General features: G+C 51.5%; 4 protein-coding genes across 4 annotated transcripts; 3 read left to right on the top strand and 1 right to left on the bottom strand.

Annotated features, from left to right (window-relative positions):
* Positions 1–335: 335 nt before the first annotated feature.
* Positions 336–6,317, bottom strand: IAR55_007164 (1,3-beta-glucan synthase component FKS1; the record flags this gene model as incomplete). Its single annotated transcript, XM_066950237.1, has 12 exons — positions 336–454; positions 511–663; positions 717–831; positions 887–1,126; positions 1,181–1,733; positions 1,782–1,977; positions 2,025–2,562; positions 2,617–3,954; positions 4,004–5,652; positions 5,700–5,793; positions 5,843–5,958; positions 6,008–6,317. The coding sequence occupies 12 exons, from the start codon at positions 6,315–6,317 to the stop codon at positions 336–338; spliced, it is 5,421 nt and encodes a 1,806-aa protein (XP_066799452.1).
* A 1,325-nt stretch (positions 6,318–7,642) lies between these two features.
* On the top strand, positions 7,643–10,687 carry IAR55_007163 (uncharacterized protein; the record flags this gene model as incomplete). The annotated part of the gene is made up of 16 exons (XM_066950236.1): positions 7,643–7,726; positions 7,770–7,839; positions 7,895–7,975; positions 8,025–8,199; positions 8,251–8,633; positions 8,688–8,769; positions 8,821–8,887; positions 8,937–8,992; positions 9,045–9,352; positions 9,409–9,548; positions 9,601–9,723; positions 9,775–9,860; positions 9,912–10,240; positions 10,301–10,374; positions 10,425–10,434; positions 10,509–10,687. The coding sequence occupies 16 exons, from the start codon at positions 7,643–7,645 to the stop codon at positions 10,685–10,687; spliced, it is 2,247 nt and encodes a 748-aa protein (XP_066799451.1).
* A 713-nt stretch (positions 10,688–11,400) lies between these two features.
* On the top strand, positions 11,401–13,848 carry IAR55_007162 (uncharacterized protein; the record flags this gene model as incomplete). Its single annotated transcript, XM_066950235.1, has 2 exons — positions 11,401–11,674; positions 11,837–13,848. The coding sequence occupies 2 exons, from the start codon at positions 11,401–11,403 to the stop codon at positions 13,846–13,848; spliced, it is 2,286 nt and encodes a 761-aa protein (XP_066799450.1).
* A 390-nt stretch (positions 13,849–14,238) lies between these two features.
* IAR55_007161 (uncharacterized protein) lies at positions 14,239–16,288 on the top strand (the record flags this gene model as incomplete). Its single annotated transcript, XM_066950234.1, has 10 exons — positions 14,239–14,519; positions 14,626–14,648; positions 14,723–14,736; positions 14,803–14,816; positions 14,876–14,945; positions 15,021–15,139; positions 15,205–15,393; positions 15,452–15,727; positions 15,790–16,153; positions 16,211–16,288. The coding sequence occupies 10 exons, from the start codon at positions 14,239–14,241 to the stop codon at positions 16,286–16,288; spliced, it is 1,428 nt and encodes a 475-aa protein (XP_066799449.1).
* Between the last annotated feature and the right edge of the window lie 21 nt (positions 16,289–16,309).

Below are 16,309 nucleotides of genomic sequence, written 5' to 3'. Positions count from 1 at the left end.
GAGGTCAGACGACCAAATCAATGTATGTATCCCTAGTGAATTGGCACGTCTGTTCTCGTTTGCATCATGAGCCTCACGCCAATCCCAATCAGTCATATCGCTTTTCATCACCAAACATATGAATACGACCTCCGCTACTCTAAGCTAACGGGTATATATTCCTCACGCATCAACGCACACGCACACGTCAAAGGGGGAAAAGGAATGTCCAATGAAATCGATTCATAAATAGGAAGAGTTTCGTTTATCATGCAAATTGAAGTTGAGGATGTAAAAGGGGTTGATGCTTTGCGAAAGAGAACAAAACAGATGGGTGATCGTTGTTGAATCCTCGCTTAGATCACAGCGCCGAAAGGAACTTGATCCGGTGTGAGGTTGATGACGCCCTTGAAGAGCAGAGGGAGGAGGATGAGGGCCACAAAGACCGCTTGGATGATGAAGTACACGATGGAGTCTGTAACGAATGATCGATCAGCACCATGTCACATCTTGCTTTCGCACCGCACTCACAGAAGAACACGATCTTTCTTCGCTGACTCCTCTGTCTGAAACTGTAGATAGGAGGTCGGATCTGCTGACTAGGGGCCAGCCAGAAAAGCATAGTCGCGTGTAATCGATCAAAGTAGGGGATCAACGTGGGGAGGGTGAGGAAGAAGAGCAGCACTAAGGATGGTGGTGTCAGCGTGTGACATGGTGATGGCGCCAATGCAACTCACAGTGACAAGCGATGAAGTCGGCAGAGTACAAGCCCATCTCAATGGTCTTGACAACAAACTCTCGAGCCGGTTGACTGAGCGCATGCGCGCCGAGACCTCGGTTGAACCAGACACCCTATGATTTGGTCGTTAGTTGATTCCCAAGCTCGCAAATGCTTTCCACAACTCACAGTCCACCAAGCTCTGTTAGTCTCGTCGTGCTTGAACTCTCGAGAGAGGAACACGGCGATGAGTATCTTGAAGATACACCGTTGCACACTGATAACGGCGATGATGCCGAGGACAGCGTGTGAGGTATCCCAGAGCTCAAGGAACCAGAGAAACTCGAAGAATGCGACCATACCGACCACGGCACCAAAGTGGGCGATAGCAGCCATAGTAGCACCGAATTGATTGGTGCGCTTGTTCAGCTACGATGATGGGAGATCAGCGAGGCCCTCGAACGTAAGATTTGGGTGACTCACACATGGACCGAGGAAGACCGAGATCAAGAAGAGGGTAATCAGGAACGCCATGTTCCAAACGATAGGACCAAGGGCGATGATGGCAATACGCAACAAACCGGGCGACGTCCTGCCGTCTACAGCGAAAGCCTTGACGAAGAGGTAGCAGACAACGAAGAGAATGGCCAAGCAGATAGGACCGATAATCTCGCCCACCAGAATAGCCTTCCAAGGAGCTCGAGGGACATCGCTTGATAGCTTCTCGGATGGAAGACCCAACCTCTTTCGCTTGAAACCGGTGATTCGGGTACGGGACAATCGACAATAGCCCACCCATGAGTTGGCGTGAGTTCGCGAGTTACCTCGAGACATCCATCGGAGGAATTCTCGGTAATCGATGATGAAGTCGGCGAAAGAGAATTGATGCGGGTTGAACAAGAACGGTGCGATACAGAGACCGACCACGGTGATCCAGAAGTAGATCAAGTGGGGGACCCAAACGCTCAAGGTGATGTAAAGCAACAGCACGAGAGTTCTCATACCGAGGTAGATTGAAGGACCGGCGAATCGAGAGCTTGTTTTGGTCAGCGCGGTGATGGCAGTGGGTGAACCGTTGACTCACTAGAGAATACTGAAAGAGATACGGGTGGTAGCGAAACCACGACCAGTCGCAATATACCTAGCACCTCCGAAGGTCAAATCGTTCAAGATCGAGTGCATGTAAATCTGAGTGGAGAAGACCTCGAATACAGGTGACAGCGACAAGAAGTGCTTAGCCAACCGAAGAATGGCTCGGCCAGTACCACGCTCGGTGAGTTCTGCGTCACATCAGCGTCGGTCCACCAACGTCAAATCAAGCGCTCACCTTGAACGAAGAGGGGGACGAAAGCGATCCAGAACACAATGAAGATGGAAATGATACATCGCTTGATCCACTTGAAGACCGGTTGAAGGTTGTAACAACCGCTCTGGCCGGGAAGGATATCACCTGCTGACGAGTACTTGCAGACGGTGAGCTGCTTGTTGAGAGTACCGAGGAAGACCAATGCGAGCATGAATACCTGAACCGACATCATAACCAGGATGTTGTTGATGTGGAAACCGGGGTGACCATAGTAGAAAGTCAAGAATCTGTCGATGGGGAGCTGGGTACCGAGATAGTAATACTCTCTCGAAAGCATCTGTTCACCCATACCGGTTCCGATCTTGGTCTGGAAATTGAGAATGGTACCGAAACCGAGATCTCGACCTTTACCACATTGGTAGTACTCGGAGTGCTTGATTCGACCACCCCGACCAAAGGCCATCATACCGGCGTAAATATCTTCGTTCAGGTGGAGACCCTTTTGAGCTTTCGACACACCACCTCGGGTGTTCATATAGATGGCGTTGAGGAAATCAGGCTGCGGTCTGTCAGCGTGTTTGCAAGGGAGTAGGGAGAAGATCTATTCGCTCACATGTCCGTAATGCAGTTTTCCTCCAATGAATGAGAGAGACCTCGCAGCAAGAGTACCGAATGTCTGCTCCTTTCCAGCAGCGATATCGCCTAAAATACCGATATTTTCCGAGAAAATATACTCTCTGGCACCGAGAATGGCCACGGGGAATTTGGCAAAGTCGGCGTGACCGTTGGGAGCGTAAGGCGAGTGCTGACTGACTCGGAACTCCTCGAACTCGCCAAGAACGTTTCGAATCTTCAAACACTCTTCCAAATAGTTGTCCTGATTCGCATCGATAAGTTGCAGGTATTCACCTCGGTAGAAGACAATGGCGTGGTTCTGATTGTCCGATTTACCGTCACCGAGAATGGGGTTACCTGGGAGCTCGATCCTGAACTTGGGCCTTCGTCTTCCGTTCGGCAAGATCTCGGAATGACCGTCGACAAGAGCAGAGAAGATTCTCGATTCACCGCCATCCTTCCTCGGAGGCTCCTCGTCGAGGTAGGCGATTTGCAAGTCGGGATAAGCTCGAAGCAAAAACTCTGCATTCTCGTGCTCTTCCTTGTTGAACTTGGAGTACCGTTGCATGGACACGACGAACTTGAACTTTCGCCTGGCCATACGCTCAAGCTCTCGTTCGAGCTGATCAGTGTTTCCGCCAAAGAGTTGGACGACCTCAGGGTTCTCGACTCGGTAGAGAAGCTTGATAGCCTTGGAGTAGTTCATGAAGCCAGAGACAGTTCGATAAAGGGTTTGTGCCCGAAGCGAAGCCCAGATTCGAGTTCGAAGAGTGTATTCCGGAGCGGCAGACTTGAAACCGATGGTGTAGAAGGGAATATCATCGGCTTTCTTGGCCTCGGCCTTCTCATCGCCTCCGAATGGGTTGGTACCGTTAAACATATTCGACTCCTCAGCCAAGATCTTGGTGTCCCGCACAAAGTTGTCCCATTCGATAGGGTGAAGCTGTTTGAGGTATTCAAGGAGGGTGACTCGGGTGTTCTGGTCCTCCTCTCGGATAATCTCCCTGAGCGAAAGCAGGATCTTCTCTGAGTAGTGGGGCACAAGAACGGTGAAAGTGGGCATGGCCTCAACGGGGATGGGCTCGGGTATGGCGGTGGTAAGTGATTGAGCGAAAAAGGAGATACGTCGTTCAGCTTCACTACCCCGGGGGAAGAACTCGGTCTTGACTCCCTTGTCACCTTGAGAAATGAAGAACGCGGGAGCTCGAAGGGTTCGCTTGCCGGGTTGATCAGACTGAACCTGGTGATAGAGTAACTTCTGGACGTGCTCGATGGAGAGCAAGTGCTCTCGGTACATGGAGATGATGACAGCGTTCCAGACTTGCGACACCAAGACCTGCGATCGAGATTTAGCCCAGTTGGATTCAACAGACGATCTCACTCACCTTTGGTTTATACTTCACTTCCATATCCGCCGTGGCCAGAATCTTAGCGTAGATCCTCTTGGGCAATCGAGCGAAGATATCCTTCCAAGGAGTCCAGATGCTCATACCCAGGGAGAAACTCCTGGCGATAGAGAACACCGTGTTCCAGATGACATACCACAAGAACGTATCGAGGAAGAAAAGAGTCAGGTCCATGACGAACATGACAGTCAATGCGAATGCCGGTTGATTGGTACAGAGTCCCGCACCAAAGATCTTGTCGTGACAGTTCTGAACCTTCATGCCAACCATAACCATGATGGGATCACGGAAAGACAACGTCAAGAAGAAGTACGATTCGGAGAATTTACAACCGAAGACAAGGAACCATAATAAAAAGGAAGCCATTCGACTGTTTCGGCTGAGGCGGGGATAAGACGCAGTGAAGGTTTGGTTCGCAAGATATTTTCGACTCTTTCCGGCGACACGATCGCCAAACATTCGACCAGAAGGCAGTGTGGCAAAGGCAGCGGTCGCGACGACGGAGCAGCAGAATTGTACGATACCAAGGATGAGTGCCACTTGACCAGATTGGTTCCAGAACGCAATGTAGATCGAGGGTCCACCAGTAATAGCCAGGATAACGAGTAAGAACACTAATCGGCGAGTAAGATGCGAGGTGTTGTTCCAGGTAGTAGGGATGTAGCTGAACTCTGCGAGGGTCGCCGCGATCATGATGAGGGTCGCTACCGCCCCACCGAGACCAGACATTGACCAAGCCATCGGAGTCGTCGCTTTCGTTGAGCCACGTTGCGAATATATTGACGGAGCGTTATAAGCAGTGTAGAACCAGAAGACAGAGATATGCAGAACCCAGATACGGTTGAAATTAACCAGGAGATGGAAGAATGATCGCTTCTCGAGGTAGGTTTTGAAGAACACCTTGTTCCAGTCGATCCGGTCGAACTTCATAAATCGTTGGGCAGGAGGGATATCGACCAATCGAGACTTGTCGGTCAAGACAATCCTGCTGACACCCTCAGGGTACCAGAACAACTGGTTGACATCGTCGTACCCGATGATCTCGTCGTGATCTCGCTCTCGTCGCAGGAATTTACCATCAACCACCTCGTATCCTTGATCTCTCAAGAACTTGTAAAGCGGCTTGACCACTGCCCGCAGATAAAGACCCTCAGGAACAGCCTCGACCCTGTTTTGACACTCGGGTGATCGGTAGTAGTCATCTGCGCACTTGAAGATGAAACACAAGCACTCTGGCATGAATCTAACCTGAGCAGCTTCACCCCAACAGAGAAGATATAGGGCGACTTGTCGAAGTCTGTCGTATTGAGACATGTTGTTCATGGCGGTTCTCCATCGGCTGGTGGCGGAATCGAGAGACTTCTCCTGGGCTGTCGCAGGCGCAGTCTTGCCCTTTGCGCCCTTTCCTCGTCGAGCAACAGATCGTACTCGTGAAAGACCAGGGTTTTGTACAGCACCGATCGCGTCGTCGAGATCGAGTTGCGCGGCAAAGTACCATTTTCGGTAGTTGGCGTGCTCTCCACCGATGTAATCGGCGTGAAGGGTGAGGAGTGCTTGGTTGGGGGACATACGGGACGCTCGGGAGTCGAGTTGGATCATGAGAAAGTCGTAGACGTTACGTGAAGAATCTGCGCTGTGTCAGTGTGAACAGCACTGACTTGATCAAATGACACACCTTTTTGGAAACCGAACTTGTTGGCTAGATCAATGAGAACGTCCTCGATCTCCTCTTTCGAGAGAGGAATGTTCGCCTCGGTGGTCCATGCGGGCTGCGCGTCGATGTCAGCTTGGAAGACCAAGGAATGAGCAACAACTCACGTATGGCTCGCGGGGACGATGACCGTCCTTACTGCCCTCGGTGAACGTGGGGGTGGAAGCACGCGAAGGGAGGTAACCTGGTTGACCGTGGTAGTCGGAAGAGGCATAATTGCCATCTGTTCAGAGTGTCAGCGGTGCTACGAACGCCACTTCTCGTCCACTCACCACCCTGACTCCATCCGCTCTCACTGGCCCAAGTTTCTCTGCCCATACCACCGCCCTCAAATCGACCTCCCATCTCGGGCTCATTATCGTAGTATGGTGCGTATTGACCCGCTTGACCAGGAGGCGCTACGCCGGCACCACCTGCACCTGGGTTGGGAGCATTCGGATTGCCATACGCAGCACCGCCGCCGTATTGTGGGCTGTTGTCGTAGGGGAGCTGATTGGTCTGGGCGTTGAAGGGATCGGAGGAACCACTGGAGTAGGATGAGGGTTGATGCTTTGGACCGGGAGGAGGATTGGGATAGGACATTTTGGATGTTGAAGTGCTGCAGAGGGATGTGTCAGGTGGATCGTCTTTCTGTCTGAACGAGACAAAGGGGAGAGAAAGCGGTGCGTCGGGTCGCAGGTGAGCTACAGGAAGAGCAAGAGAAAGAGTCGATAGTACGTGATCCTGTACAAGTATACCTGACGGAAACTTCCAACTTGACCCTCCAAATGAAGACAGACCAAAAGAGAGGGAAATAAAAGGAATTAAGCCTATATCAAACGATCCAAGAGACGCAAAGTGACCCACATCCCAAAGCGATGTTGCGAACGCAATGAGATCGGAATCTTTCACTCACCTACAGAAAGACCGAGTCCTTTTTCTATGTCGTTTTCACCAAGCTACAAGTAAGACTTCTGGTCTGTGCATGCGTTGGTAGTCGATGCACACTAGCAGCTCTTGTCAGTGGAAAGACGAGAAGATGTGGAACGCAAAGAGGTCCTTTCGCCGCCGTTTGTTGGTTTACTTCCACCTGACTGTCGACCTATATCCGATGTCGAGCGACCCTGCGAGAGCGCGTCGATGGGAAGGGGGATGGTGAGGTTGTCGACAGAGAAGGGGGAGGAGGAGAAGTGATGGATTGTCAGAATGAGAAGTATGAGCCAGAAAGAGAAGGAGACGGTTGTAGCAATGGATGTAGAAGAAAAAGCACAACACACACAATGCTGGGTCCCGGTCGTGCTTCGCGCGCGGTGATGGTGGCATTAAGGGATTTTTGTGTGCAATAGAAACCTTCAGCCCGCCTCGGCCCCTAAATCCCATTCCAATTAGACCCTGAATTACAGAAAAAAAATAACATAGCTATTATGATGGCTACTTACACTAGGAGATGAGATGGAATCGCCACCAATCGGTGTCTTCTTGTGCTGTACGACGAATTGGCAGTTTGCTTGGCACGTAACGACGTAGCCCTCATCTGACGCATGCATGCATATGCACCTGTGCTGCGGTGCGTACAGTATTTGGCCGATGCCAGATGCATGCACAGACAGGTGAGAGAGACGATCGCAGTCGATTCGTCTGAATGCAGAGGGCCAAAGAGGTCAACAATAAATACTAAGGCGCGGTGTTTGGCGTCTGCTCTCAAGCAGATGAAACCTGGAACGTCATAATAAGAGGCTGTGCGCACGGATCTCGTTAAGGCATCTGGTATTACCGATAAACACCGAGACGCAAAGCGTGTGGCATCTCATCACTCACCTCTTTGGACCGGCCCTCCACCTCCACATCCAAAGGACGCGCTTTGCTTTGACCAAGAACAACAATACAACAGAACTGACTCTCTTCCTTGACCCATATAGGCATCAACAATGGCTCTGGTCGCGTCTCTCACCGACTGGAACCTACCTTCCACATCCTCGCAAGGCGCACGGCGCTATGAGCAACTGGCCAAGGTGAGCGATCCCTCGCTTGGTACTAGCTGATAGGCGATTTTAGGCCCTCGCCGTCGTTGGACAATTCCTCTCACCCCGAGACGTCAGTGCTTCGCGGTCAGTCAGCAAACCAGGTATGTGACTTGAATCCGTGTCAGTGTGCTGTCCCGTCTGACCTATTACCACCAGTGGAGACTCGCGAAGTCACCGCGGCTTTCCAACTTGTCCTACAAGATGGTCGAGGCCCCACGCTCTACGGCGACTTTATGGGTGCGTGTACTCCTCAACGCTGCAGCTGTCTGTACTGAGTGAATTCCAGAATCCGTTGAAGCAAGATTCCACCTCATTCAGCGAGATGTCCAACGATATGTCGACCGTCTTGATGCAGCCAGCGAAGACTTGGACCCCCTGGTCGCCCAAGTCATGGCAGACATGCTTGAACGTCTTGCTCTTTGGCAGCGAGCTTGGGGTCTACCTCTCCGAGCATTTCAGGAGTGAGCTATGAGTTGAGTTCAATCCGACATGGCCAGCTCACTTCTCGGCAGCCCAAAGTTGATACCTCAATTCACCTCGTCCTTCCACCAACTGCTGCATGCTTCTTTACCGCCGATATTCCCAAAATTCCTGCTCGACTTCCTTGCCGCTTCTCTAGCATCCCTACCGGACCATCTGGTCGATCCACCGCATCAACAACATTTATTCAATACGGTACCGATTAACTACCACAAAGTCCCCCCACCCTCCCCACATTTGTCGAGATTAGGTGTGTTCCCAAGGTATTCTGGAACGTTGAGCAGAGTGGCATATCAGGAAATTGAGAAGATCGCTCAAGAAGAAGCAGGAAAGGGATGGGACGCGAGACGCTTGACACGAGCTAGGCAGAGAGTGGGAGACGGGGTGGCCAATTGGTTGTCAGGGATGTTCGAAGGTAGATCCGTTGCACCATTCCTCTGCTGTCTCCACTAATCACCGCACCGCCCAGGCAACGACGCTGCACAGGTCGCCCTTCGACCCATGTTCTCACGGTTCGATTATTATCTCTGCAAGTGTTTCTTCGATATCAGGTGAGTCGCTAGACTTGGACTCGGCGAAGACGGTCGCTCATGAGTTGCAAGAACGGATGAATTGTTCGATATCATTGTTGATTTCCCTGAATCGATGGCTGCGTTGGAAGATCTGAAGGTAAGGTTTGATAGTTGATCGCCTGCATCATAATCTGACCAACCCGCAGGAGTGTCTTTTCAAGGTTGACCAACGATTGGAGCTTGTGAATAAGCTTAATGCATCGTGAGTGATTCAACCCGCGCCATGAACGACCTGCCTCACTGACGAGCCGCAGAAATCTCAAACGTCTTCTGCATCCCGGAGCAGAGACCAAATCAGTCCTTGACATCTACATTTCCACTATCCGCTGTCTTCGAATACTCGACCCGCCAGGTGTTCTTCTGCATAAAGTTGCCGAACCCATCCGACGCCACCTTCGGAATCGACCAGACACCATCAGGGGCATCGTTGCGGCGTTGGTCGAGGGCGAGGAATTACAGGATGAGAATGAGAGTGCTGGGTTGATACCGCAGAGTAACGATGAGACCGTTGAGAACTTCTCCGATCCCAAGTGGGAGCCTGAGCCTGTCGATGCAGCGCCTGGTGGGTTAATTGTTGTCTCTTCGGCTGTTACATGCTCAAACACCTTCTTGACGCAGAGTTCCGATCAGGCAAGACCAGTGACATTGTCAGTACTCTCGTCAGTATTTACGAAACTCGTGAAGTCATCATCAAGGAATTGCAAGTCCTGCTGGCGACGAGACTGCTGGCTGTAAAGGATTATGATGCTGTTCGAGAGGTGAGTGTTGCGCCGTCCTGACCACAAAGCGGGGACTAATGCCTGATTTCAGATCCGCACGATCGAGCTGCTCAAATTACGTTTCGGCGAAAATGCGCTACATGTCTGCGATGTGATGATCAAGGATATGGCGGATTCTAAACGGATCGACGATCACGTTCAGAGTGACGCCAGGGTGAGAATTGATCACACTGTTCGGCAGACCTCGGCTGACCCTTTGCGCCAGTCTGTCGTGCACCCGCTCGTCATCTCAAGGATGTTCTGGCCCAGCATCGCCTCTTCGTCATTACACCTCACCCCGAGGTTGCAGCAGTAGGTTTCATGTCCATGCGTGTTCGCAGTCCATACTGAAGGCCGCACTAGGATTCAAGAGCAGTACGAATCAGCTTTTCACCATTTCAAGCCAGACAAACATCTTCGATTCCTGCAGCATGTTGGCACAGCTCACATTTCTCTCGAGCTGGAAGACAGGGTGGTGGAAGTCGAAGCGACACCGATCCAAGCGGCCATTGCAGAACTTTTCGAAGAGAAAGATACTTGGAAAGTGGGAGGATTGGTCGAACGACTAGAGGTGGACCAGGGGAGTGTGAGGAACGCCTTGGCTTGGTGGGCTGTGAAAGGGGTGGTGAAGGAATATGAGGGTAGCTGGAAACTGCTTGAGAGAGCGGAGGAGAGCGGAAGGACTCTGTCTGGTGAGCTGAGTTTCGCAAAGGATGGACTCTTTCTGCTCAAAAAGCTGACATGTGACATAGTATTGATAGAAGAAGGTCCGGTGATTGAGAGTGTCGCCGAGACGAAAGCAGAGCAGGTCCGAGTGTACTGGAATGTAAGTGATTCCCTAAGGAACAAGGGTTTGATGCTGACGAACATTCAAAGTATATCAAAGGTTTGTCATCTGCTCGTTTCTTCTGATCGCCTTTCGTTCACTACTAAGATGTCGTGCTGAACAAACCAAACCAGGCGCTCTCACGAACCTCGGTCCACTCCCACTTGAACGTATACAAGGGATGTTGGGATATGTGGACGATTATGACCAGTCTCTAGAGGATCTGGGTGTATTCATGCAAGCTGCCCGAAGGGAAGGGATGGTGGAGCAGAGGGGAGATGGGACCTGGCTACTACTGAGCGAAGGGATGTGATGAGATGGTGCACGTGGTATGACGATATGCAGGCGATATGTTGGATATCTACAACCAAGCAGTAAAAGGTATGTCCGTCTTTTCATGCATATGATTCCTGAGCCGTACGACGTGATAGGCATGTGAGCATTTGCATGTCTCGTACTGAGACGAGGGAGGTCTGCGAAACGAAACCAGATCAGTGTGACACCCTTTTGGTCCAGATTGGAATGTGGCGATTCGTCTCCTTTCACGATTTGGGCAAATTCATAGTATGTCGACGACTGATTGTCATTGTTGCAAGGAGGTCCAGCTCAGCAATACGTCTTCGTGCGTACGAATGGAAGAGGGTGCGCATGATGTGCCCACGATTCGGATCACGGTATATAAGAGGGATAGCGAGAAGGATTGAAAGAAGAATTTGTTACTTCATCCTTTCTTCATCACTTTAAAGGCTCATTCATCATCTTATAATTCCAACTCGCTGGTCGAGTCTGCTTGTTATCATTCTATAGTCTAATTGCTCTGGGCTTTGACAGTCCCAATCCTCTTACATCCAACCGCATCCAAGTCTTCATTCCTTGTCCAGATCCCGTCTCACTCATCTCCACCTGTCGCAACGTATCCTCTAGTTATATAAGTTCCTTCGTCTCGTTCTCCTCTCGACGTAATCTCGCCGCCCGTCCACGACATCGCCTCTATTCAATTGCATTCCTCGGATTCTCGTCGGCAAGATGAAATTCACCTCGACTCCTCTCTTGCTCACATCTCTCGCAGCCCTCTCGTCCACAGCCCTATCGGCGCCATTACCCATTCCCAGTGACCCGAATCACCTGGACGTGATCCCCCGTTCTCCTAACCCCGGGGACGAGTTCGAATCTCCCAGGATCGGAAGTGGGGTCGGGTCGCCTTTACTCGGTGGTGGTGGTGGTGGTGGTGGTGGTGATGGCAGTTGGGGAAGAGGTGATGGGACGAGATTTGGGGTGGGGGGCAAAGGAAGAGCTTGGAGTGAGTTGATTTTTTGGTCGATCTGTTCCTTGCAAGAACGCTAGAACTCTCTTTTCTGGTATCAAATTTTTATGTTTTGACCGAAGGGAGGGTTGGGAGGGTTGATGCTTCGCTTCGAAGCCTTGAAGTGGACGTAGCTGATAGATCTTCGCCTTCCCTCAGCCCTCAAACGGCAACTCCCCACTGCGCCAATCCCCTCTACCCCTCCTACGCCCAACTTTGCCACTCCCTCCGTCTCTAGCTCAGATACTATCCCCACTTCCGTACCGATGACACCTCAAGCTGCTCAATCTTCCCTAGTCTCAGCTCAATCAGCCACGAAAGGGCTCACGAACGATGCCGGTGTTTCTACAGATAGTCTGGGATCTGGCGCGCCTGGTGCAGTGGGAGGAATCGTTGGTTTAACTGGTGGTTTGGGTCTAGGCGGTGCAGTACCTTTTACGGGATCTCTGACAGGTGGACTACCTGTGGGTCAAGTCACTGGTCTGGTCGGTGGGCTGGGAGGAACGAATCCATTAGGTCAAGTGACGGGTCCAGTGGGTGGACTAGGATCAGGATCACGTCTGCCTCTCGGTCAGGTCGGTGGTCTAGTCAACGGCCTAGGATCGACCAATCCCCTTGGTCAACTATCCGGTCTCGCAGACGGTCTTCCTCTGGGTCAGATCGCAGGTTCGGCTAACGGTCTTCTCCTCGGAAGCCAAGTGAGTGGTCTCGTCGGTGGTCTCGCCAACGTCGCAGGTCAAGGTGCACCTCATGGTCAAGGTACAGGATTGGTCGGATCCACTCTCCCTTTGGGACAAGTGACTGGTTCAGTTGGCGGTCTCACCTCCAACACTCCTCTTGAACCACTGGTGGATGATATAGCCTCGAATCCTACTGGGATTTTACGCGGCGTCAATGGTCTGCTTGGCGGTAGTGCCTCGAATACACTTACTGGTCTTAGTGGGACTCTCGGATCGATCGCCCAAAATCCTGTGGCAGGAATACCCGGCGCAGTTAGCGGACTGGGATACTCACTGCCACTCAGTTCGCTTGGGGCGAATGGAATTGCGTCGGGACAGGGGCTTGCCAATGGTCAACAAACACTCCTCAGCGCGACGAACAACATTTCAGCTTCAGGTGCCGCCACACAGGCTTCTGGCGTCGTAGGGACCATCGTCAAGGATCTTGGTGATGGTACTTACCTCCTATCGTCAGGACAGGTGGTCAAGCTGCCTTTGAACGCCAACCAGGCTTTATCGAACGGATCACCACTCGACGTCGATCAGATGCAACAGCAAGTGGCTCAACAAGCTCCTCCTCCAGCTCAGACGCAAGGACTGCCTTCAGCGGCAGATCTTGCCGCTCAAGGACTTCGTTCCATCCAAGTCAATGGGAGGATGTACATTCTCAATTCTCTAGGTCAGATCGTCACTGCCTTACCGCTTGTTGGAAACCAACTGTCTTCAGCTCAACAGACGATCGAACCCCTACTCAACTATAATCAAACTCCTGCTACATCTTCCTCCTCTGGTGACGGCGACGAGAGTAATCCAGATGATCAATGGGCGAGCCAAGATTGGGGAGAGAACTATCCCTCAGCTGCAGCAGCGAGGAACGATAACGAGAATGATGGTGATAACTCACTTCCTTCCCCCTCGGCTTCGACGAAGATGAATCCCAAAGCCTTTGGTGATGGAGATGAGGATGAGAAGAACGACAACGAGCAGAATCAGGATCAGGGAGAAGGATGGGAGTTGTATCAAGATGGACAACTTTGGAATCCACTGTCCAACACTCCCGACGCGACAGATCTCGTCGCTCAAGCCATCAGTGGATCAGAACCCTCGTCTGCCTCTATGAGAATTCATGGTGTTCCAGACCCTTCGTCCGACGGTGACGATGATTTGAAATGGGGAAGACAGAGATTGTACTCCGCACCAGCTTCTGTTCCGACTGCTACTCAAACATCGACTTACATACCTACGGCTAGCTCGACAGATTGGTTCTCGGCTACGGCAACACCAACAACTATGGCAAGTCCGACGGATGGGTCAGATCTCGATAGTTGGGGGGAATGGGTCAGTGCGACGGTGACGGCCTCGGCGACGATGAGCGCAGCTGCAAGTGGAGCGACGATGACAGGTGCAGTGGGTAGTGAGATGGTTCCTCAAGCAAGTAGCGGGTTGGCATAAGATCAATAGGTAATAGGTATATGTACATAGACACCGCCTACCTGCTTTGCTATGCATAGCCACTACTGTAGTCACTCATCAGACTGGTTGTGTCCCGTAACTTCTCTACGAAGGAAACGAAGCGGGGACTCCTCAAACGCCACATGAACATTTCTGGGAAACCACTGAGGTACAACTACTGGTTAGGAATGTCGAGGGTTCTAGTCGCGTTCCTTGATTGGCATTTGTGCATTTGGGCACTGGCTCTGGCTCTGTTGCTTTTAACCTTTTCTCTCCTCAGTCTACTGAGCAGTCATCTACATCATCCATCATCATCGAGCCATCCGGTCGAACGCTCTCCCTCCTAGCGTGCATCGACTTCGACCGGTCTCTACTCGTCTAACGCGTACAATGCGAGTGACCATCCCCAACCCCCTGGGTCCACCCATAACCTTCGACTCGGACCATGTCCACACGCTAATCAGCAAACTACCCCATCTCCCATCATCACTGCATCGTCGACCGCACTTCAAGCTGTTCACACTGATATTCAGCTTGATCTTACTGATCACGATCAGACCGTCGCCGCCCTTCCCGGAGAGTTTCGCGGTCGAGTGGAGGAACGAGAGGAGATTGCCGCAGCTGGGGGTGGATGTCAAGTTCCCAGAGGGGAAGAATGGGCGGTTTGTCTCGTGAGTCTTTGATGCCTGGCTTGGGACTCGAACGATGATGTGGCAAAGGAATCGGTTTGGATCCAGAGTACGACTCGATGCTGACCCTGGCCCATCTGTGCTCTAGTTTCGATGTGCCCAGAGGGACGGGTGGGTTCACTTGCAGAAGCGCAAACAAATTCACAAAGCTGACTGTTCAAATGCTTGTTTTCGGATTCATCCAGGATTCAACCATCAAGTGAGTCTCCATCTATACGTGCAGAGCTAGACGAGGACTAATAGCGACTTCCTTCACCCGTGCCAGTTACAACGAGTCTTGTATGTCCTCGTCACTCTGGTCTCTCGCTCTACCTCCACTGACACCGTACCCGATTCAGATTACAACATCATCTCGCAGTGTTGGGCAACCGTTCATTAGCTTTTGAGCCATATGTCGAGGACGACAGTGTGAGCATTGAGCGCCTTTGCGTGTTCCTGGCGGTATCTTCGAGATCATACACTGATTAACAACAATCATCTCAGTTCCTCCCCTTCAACCCACTGAGCTGGCCTTGGCGTAACTCGAAAATACCCCTGTCCGCTTTCATCTCCACCGTCATCTCCGGCTTCGAATCGTTTTACAACAGTCCTCGAGCTGTCCCGTGAGCGGTCATCGTAACGTGCGAAGGGGGTTCGGAAGAACTGATGAATGACCAACCATCTGCAGGGCATGGTATTATCGAGCGAATTGTAGCGGTCGTAAACAACGGGTGTACACGATAAGATCAGAGTCAAATCCCACGGGCGATCTGGAGCTTGTCGGAGACGGTCAAGCACGAATACACCAGCTACAGGTATTGTTGGCCGGAAGCGATGTTGGCTGTATACGGATCAAGGGCGAACCATTCGATGATGAGTGAGTGCTCATCGTGTCTGACCCAGCGGTGTTTTCAGCTGACCACCTTTCGCGTCAGATTCTTCGACTCGAAAGCCCCGTTGGACCTGTATGAGTCCTTTGTCCGTTCTCCAGCTATGAAACATTTTTCCTTTGCTCCCACCGTCCTCTCCATCCTGAACGATCACATGGACGACATCGCTCCCGAACAACCGCTATACGATCTCGATGCGATCAGTCACACGACCAGCAACGCCGGGGTAAAGAGCACGATGTGGAAGCATATCCTGGCGTTACATATTCGAAGAGGTCCTAACTGGGAAGCAGTCTGTGAGGAGAAGGGTCAACGAGCCGCGTGAGTGCATATGGTCTGAAATGCAACACGAAACGCCGATGCTGACATTGTCTACTGAATAGACCCTTTGTGTCATTTAACAAACTCCCCTTATTACCTGGAAACGAGAACGTCCCACCTCCACCTACCATGGTCGAAGCCGCTCGAATGGGATTGTATCGAGCGAAATGTCTCCCGCAGACTCTCGACATCATCGGTCGAGCTAGACGAATGAGGAAGAATCATCCGCTCTTGAAATCAGTGTATATACTCACGGATGCAGAGGATTCGTGGATCTCAGAGATCAGAATGTGGTTACAATCTGATGGATGGAATCATGTCTGGATAGGGAAGAACGATTTCTATCCGGGTTGGGACGAGAGAGAAGTGGGTGTCGCGGTGGATATGGAAGTGGCGAGGCGAGCGGGTGTCTTCGTGGGTAACGGGGTGAGTCGATTCAGCCTTGAAGACAAATCCGGACCGGTTGCTGATGAGTTATAACAGTTCTCGATGACCTCGTCAAATATTGTATTATTAAGATCAAGAGATGGTATACATCCGGATCTCACTCAGTTTTGGTAGATCATACAGTGTGTAGGAGGA

The sequence above is a fragment of the Kwoniella newhampshirensis genome (assembly GCF_039105145.1).
Source record: "Kwoniella newhampshirensis strain CBS 13917 chromosome 10 map unlocalized Ctg15, whole genome shotgun sequence".
Taxonomy (NCBI): domain Eukaryota; kingdom Fungi; phylum Basidiomycota; class Tremellomycetes; order Tremellales; family Cryptococcaceae; genus Kwoniella; species Kwoniella newhampshirensis.
The sequence above is the reverse complement of the archived record's forward strand: the minus strand, read 5'-3'. Positions and strand labels throughout refer to the sequence as shown.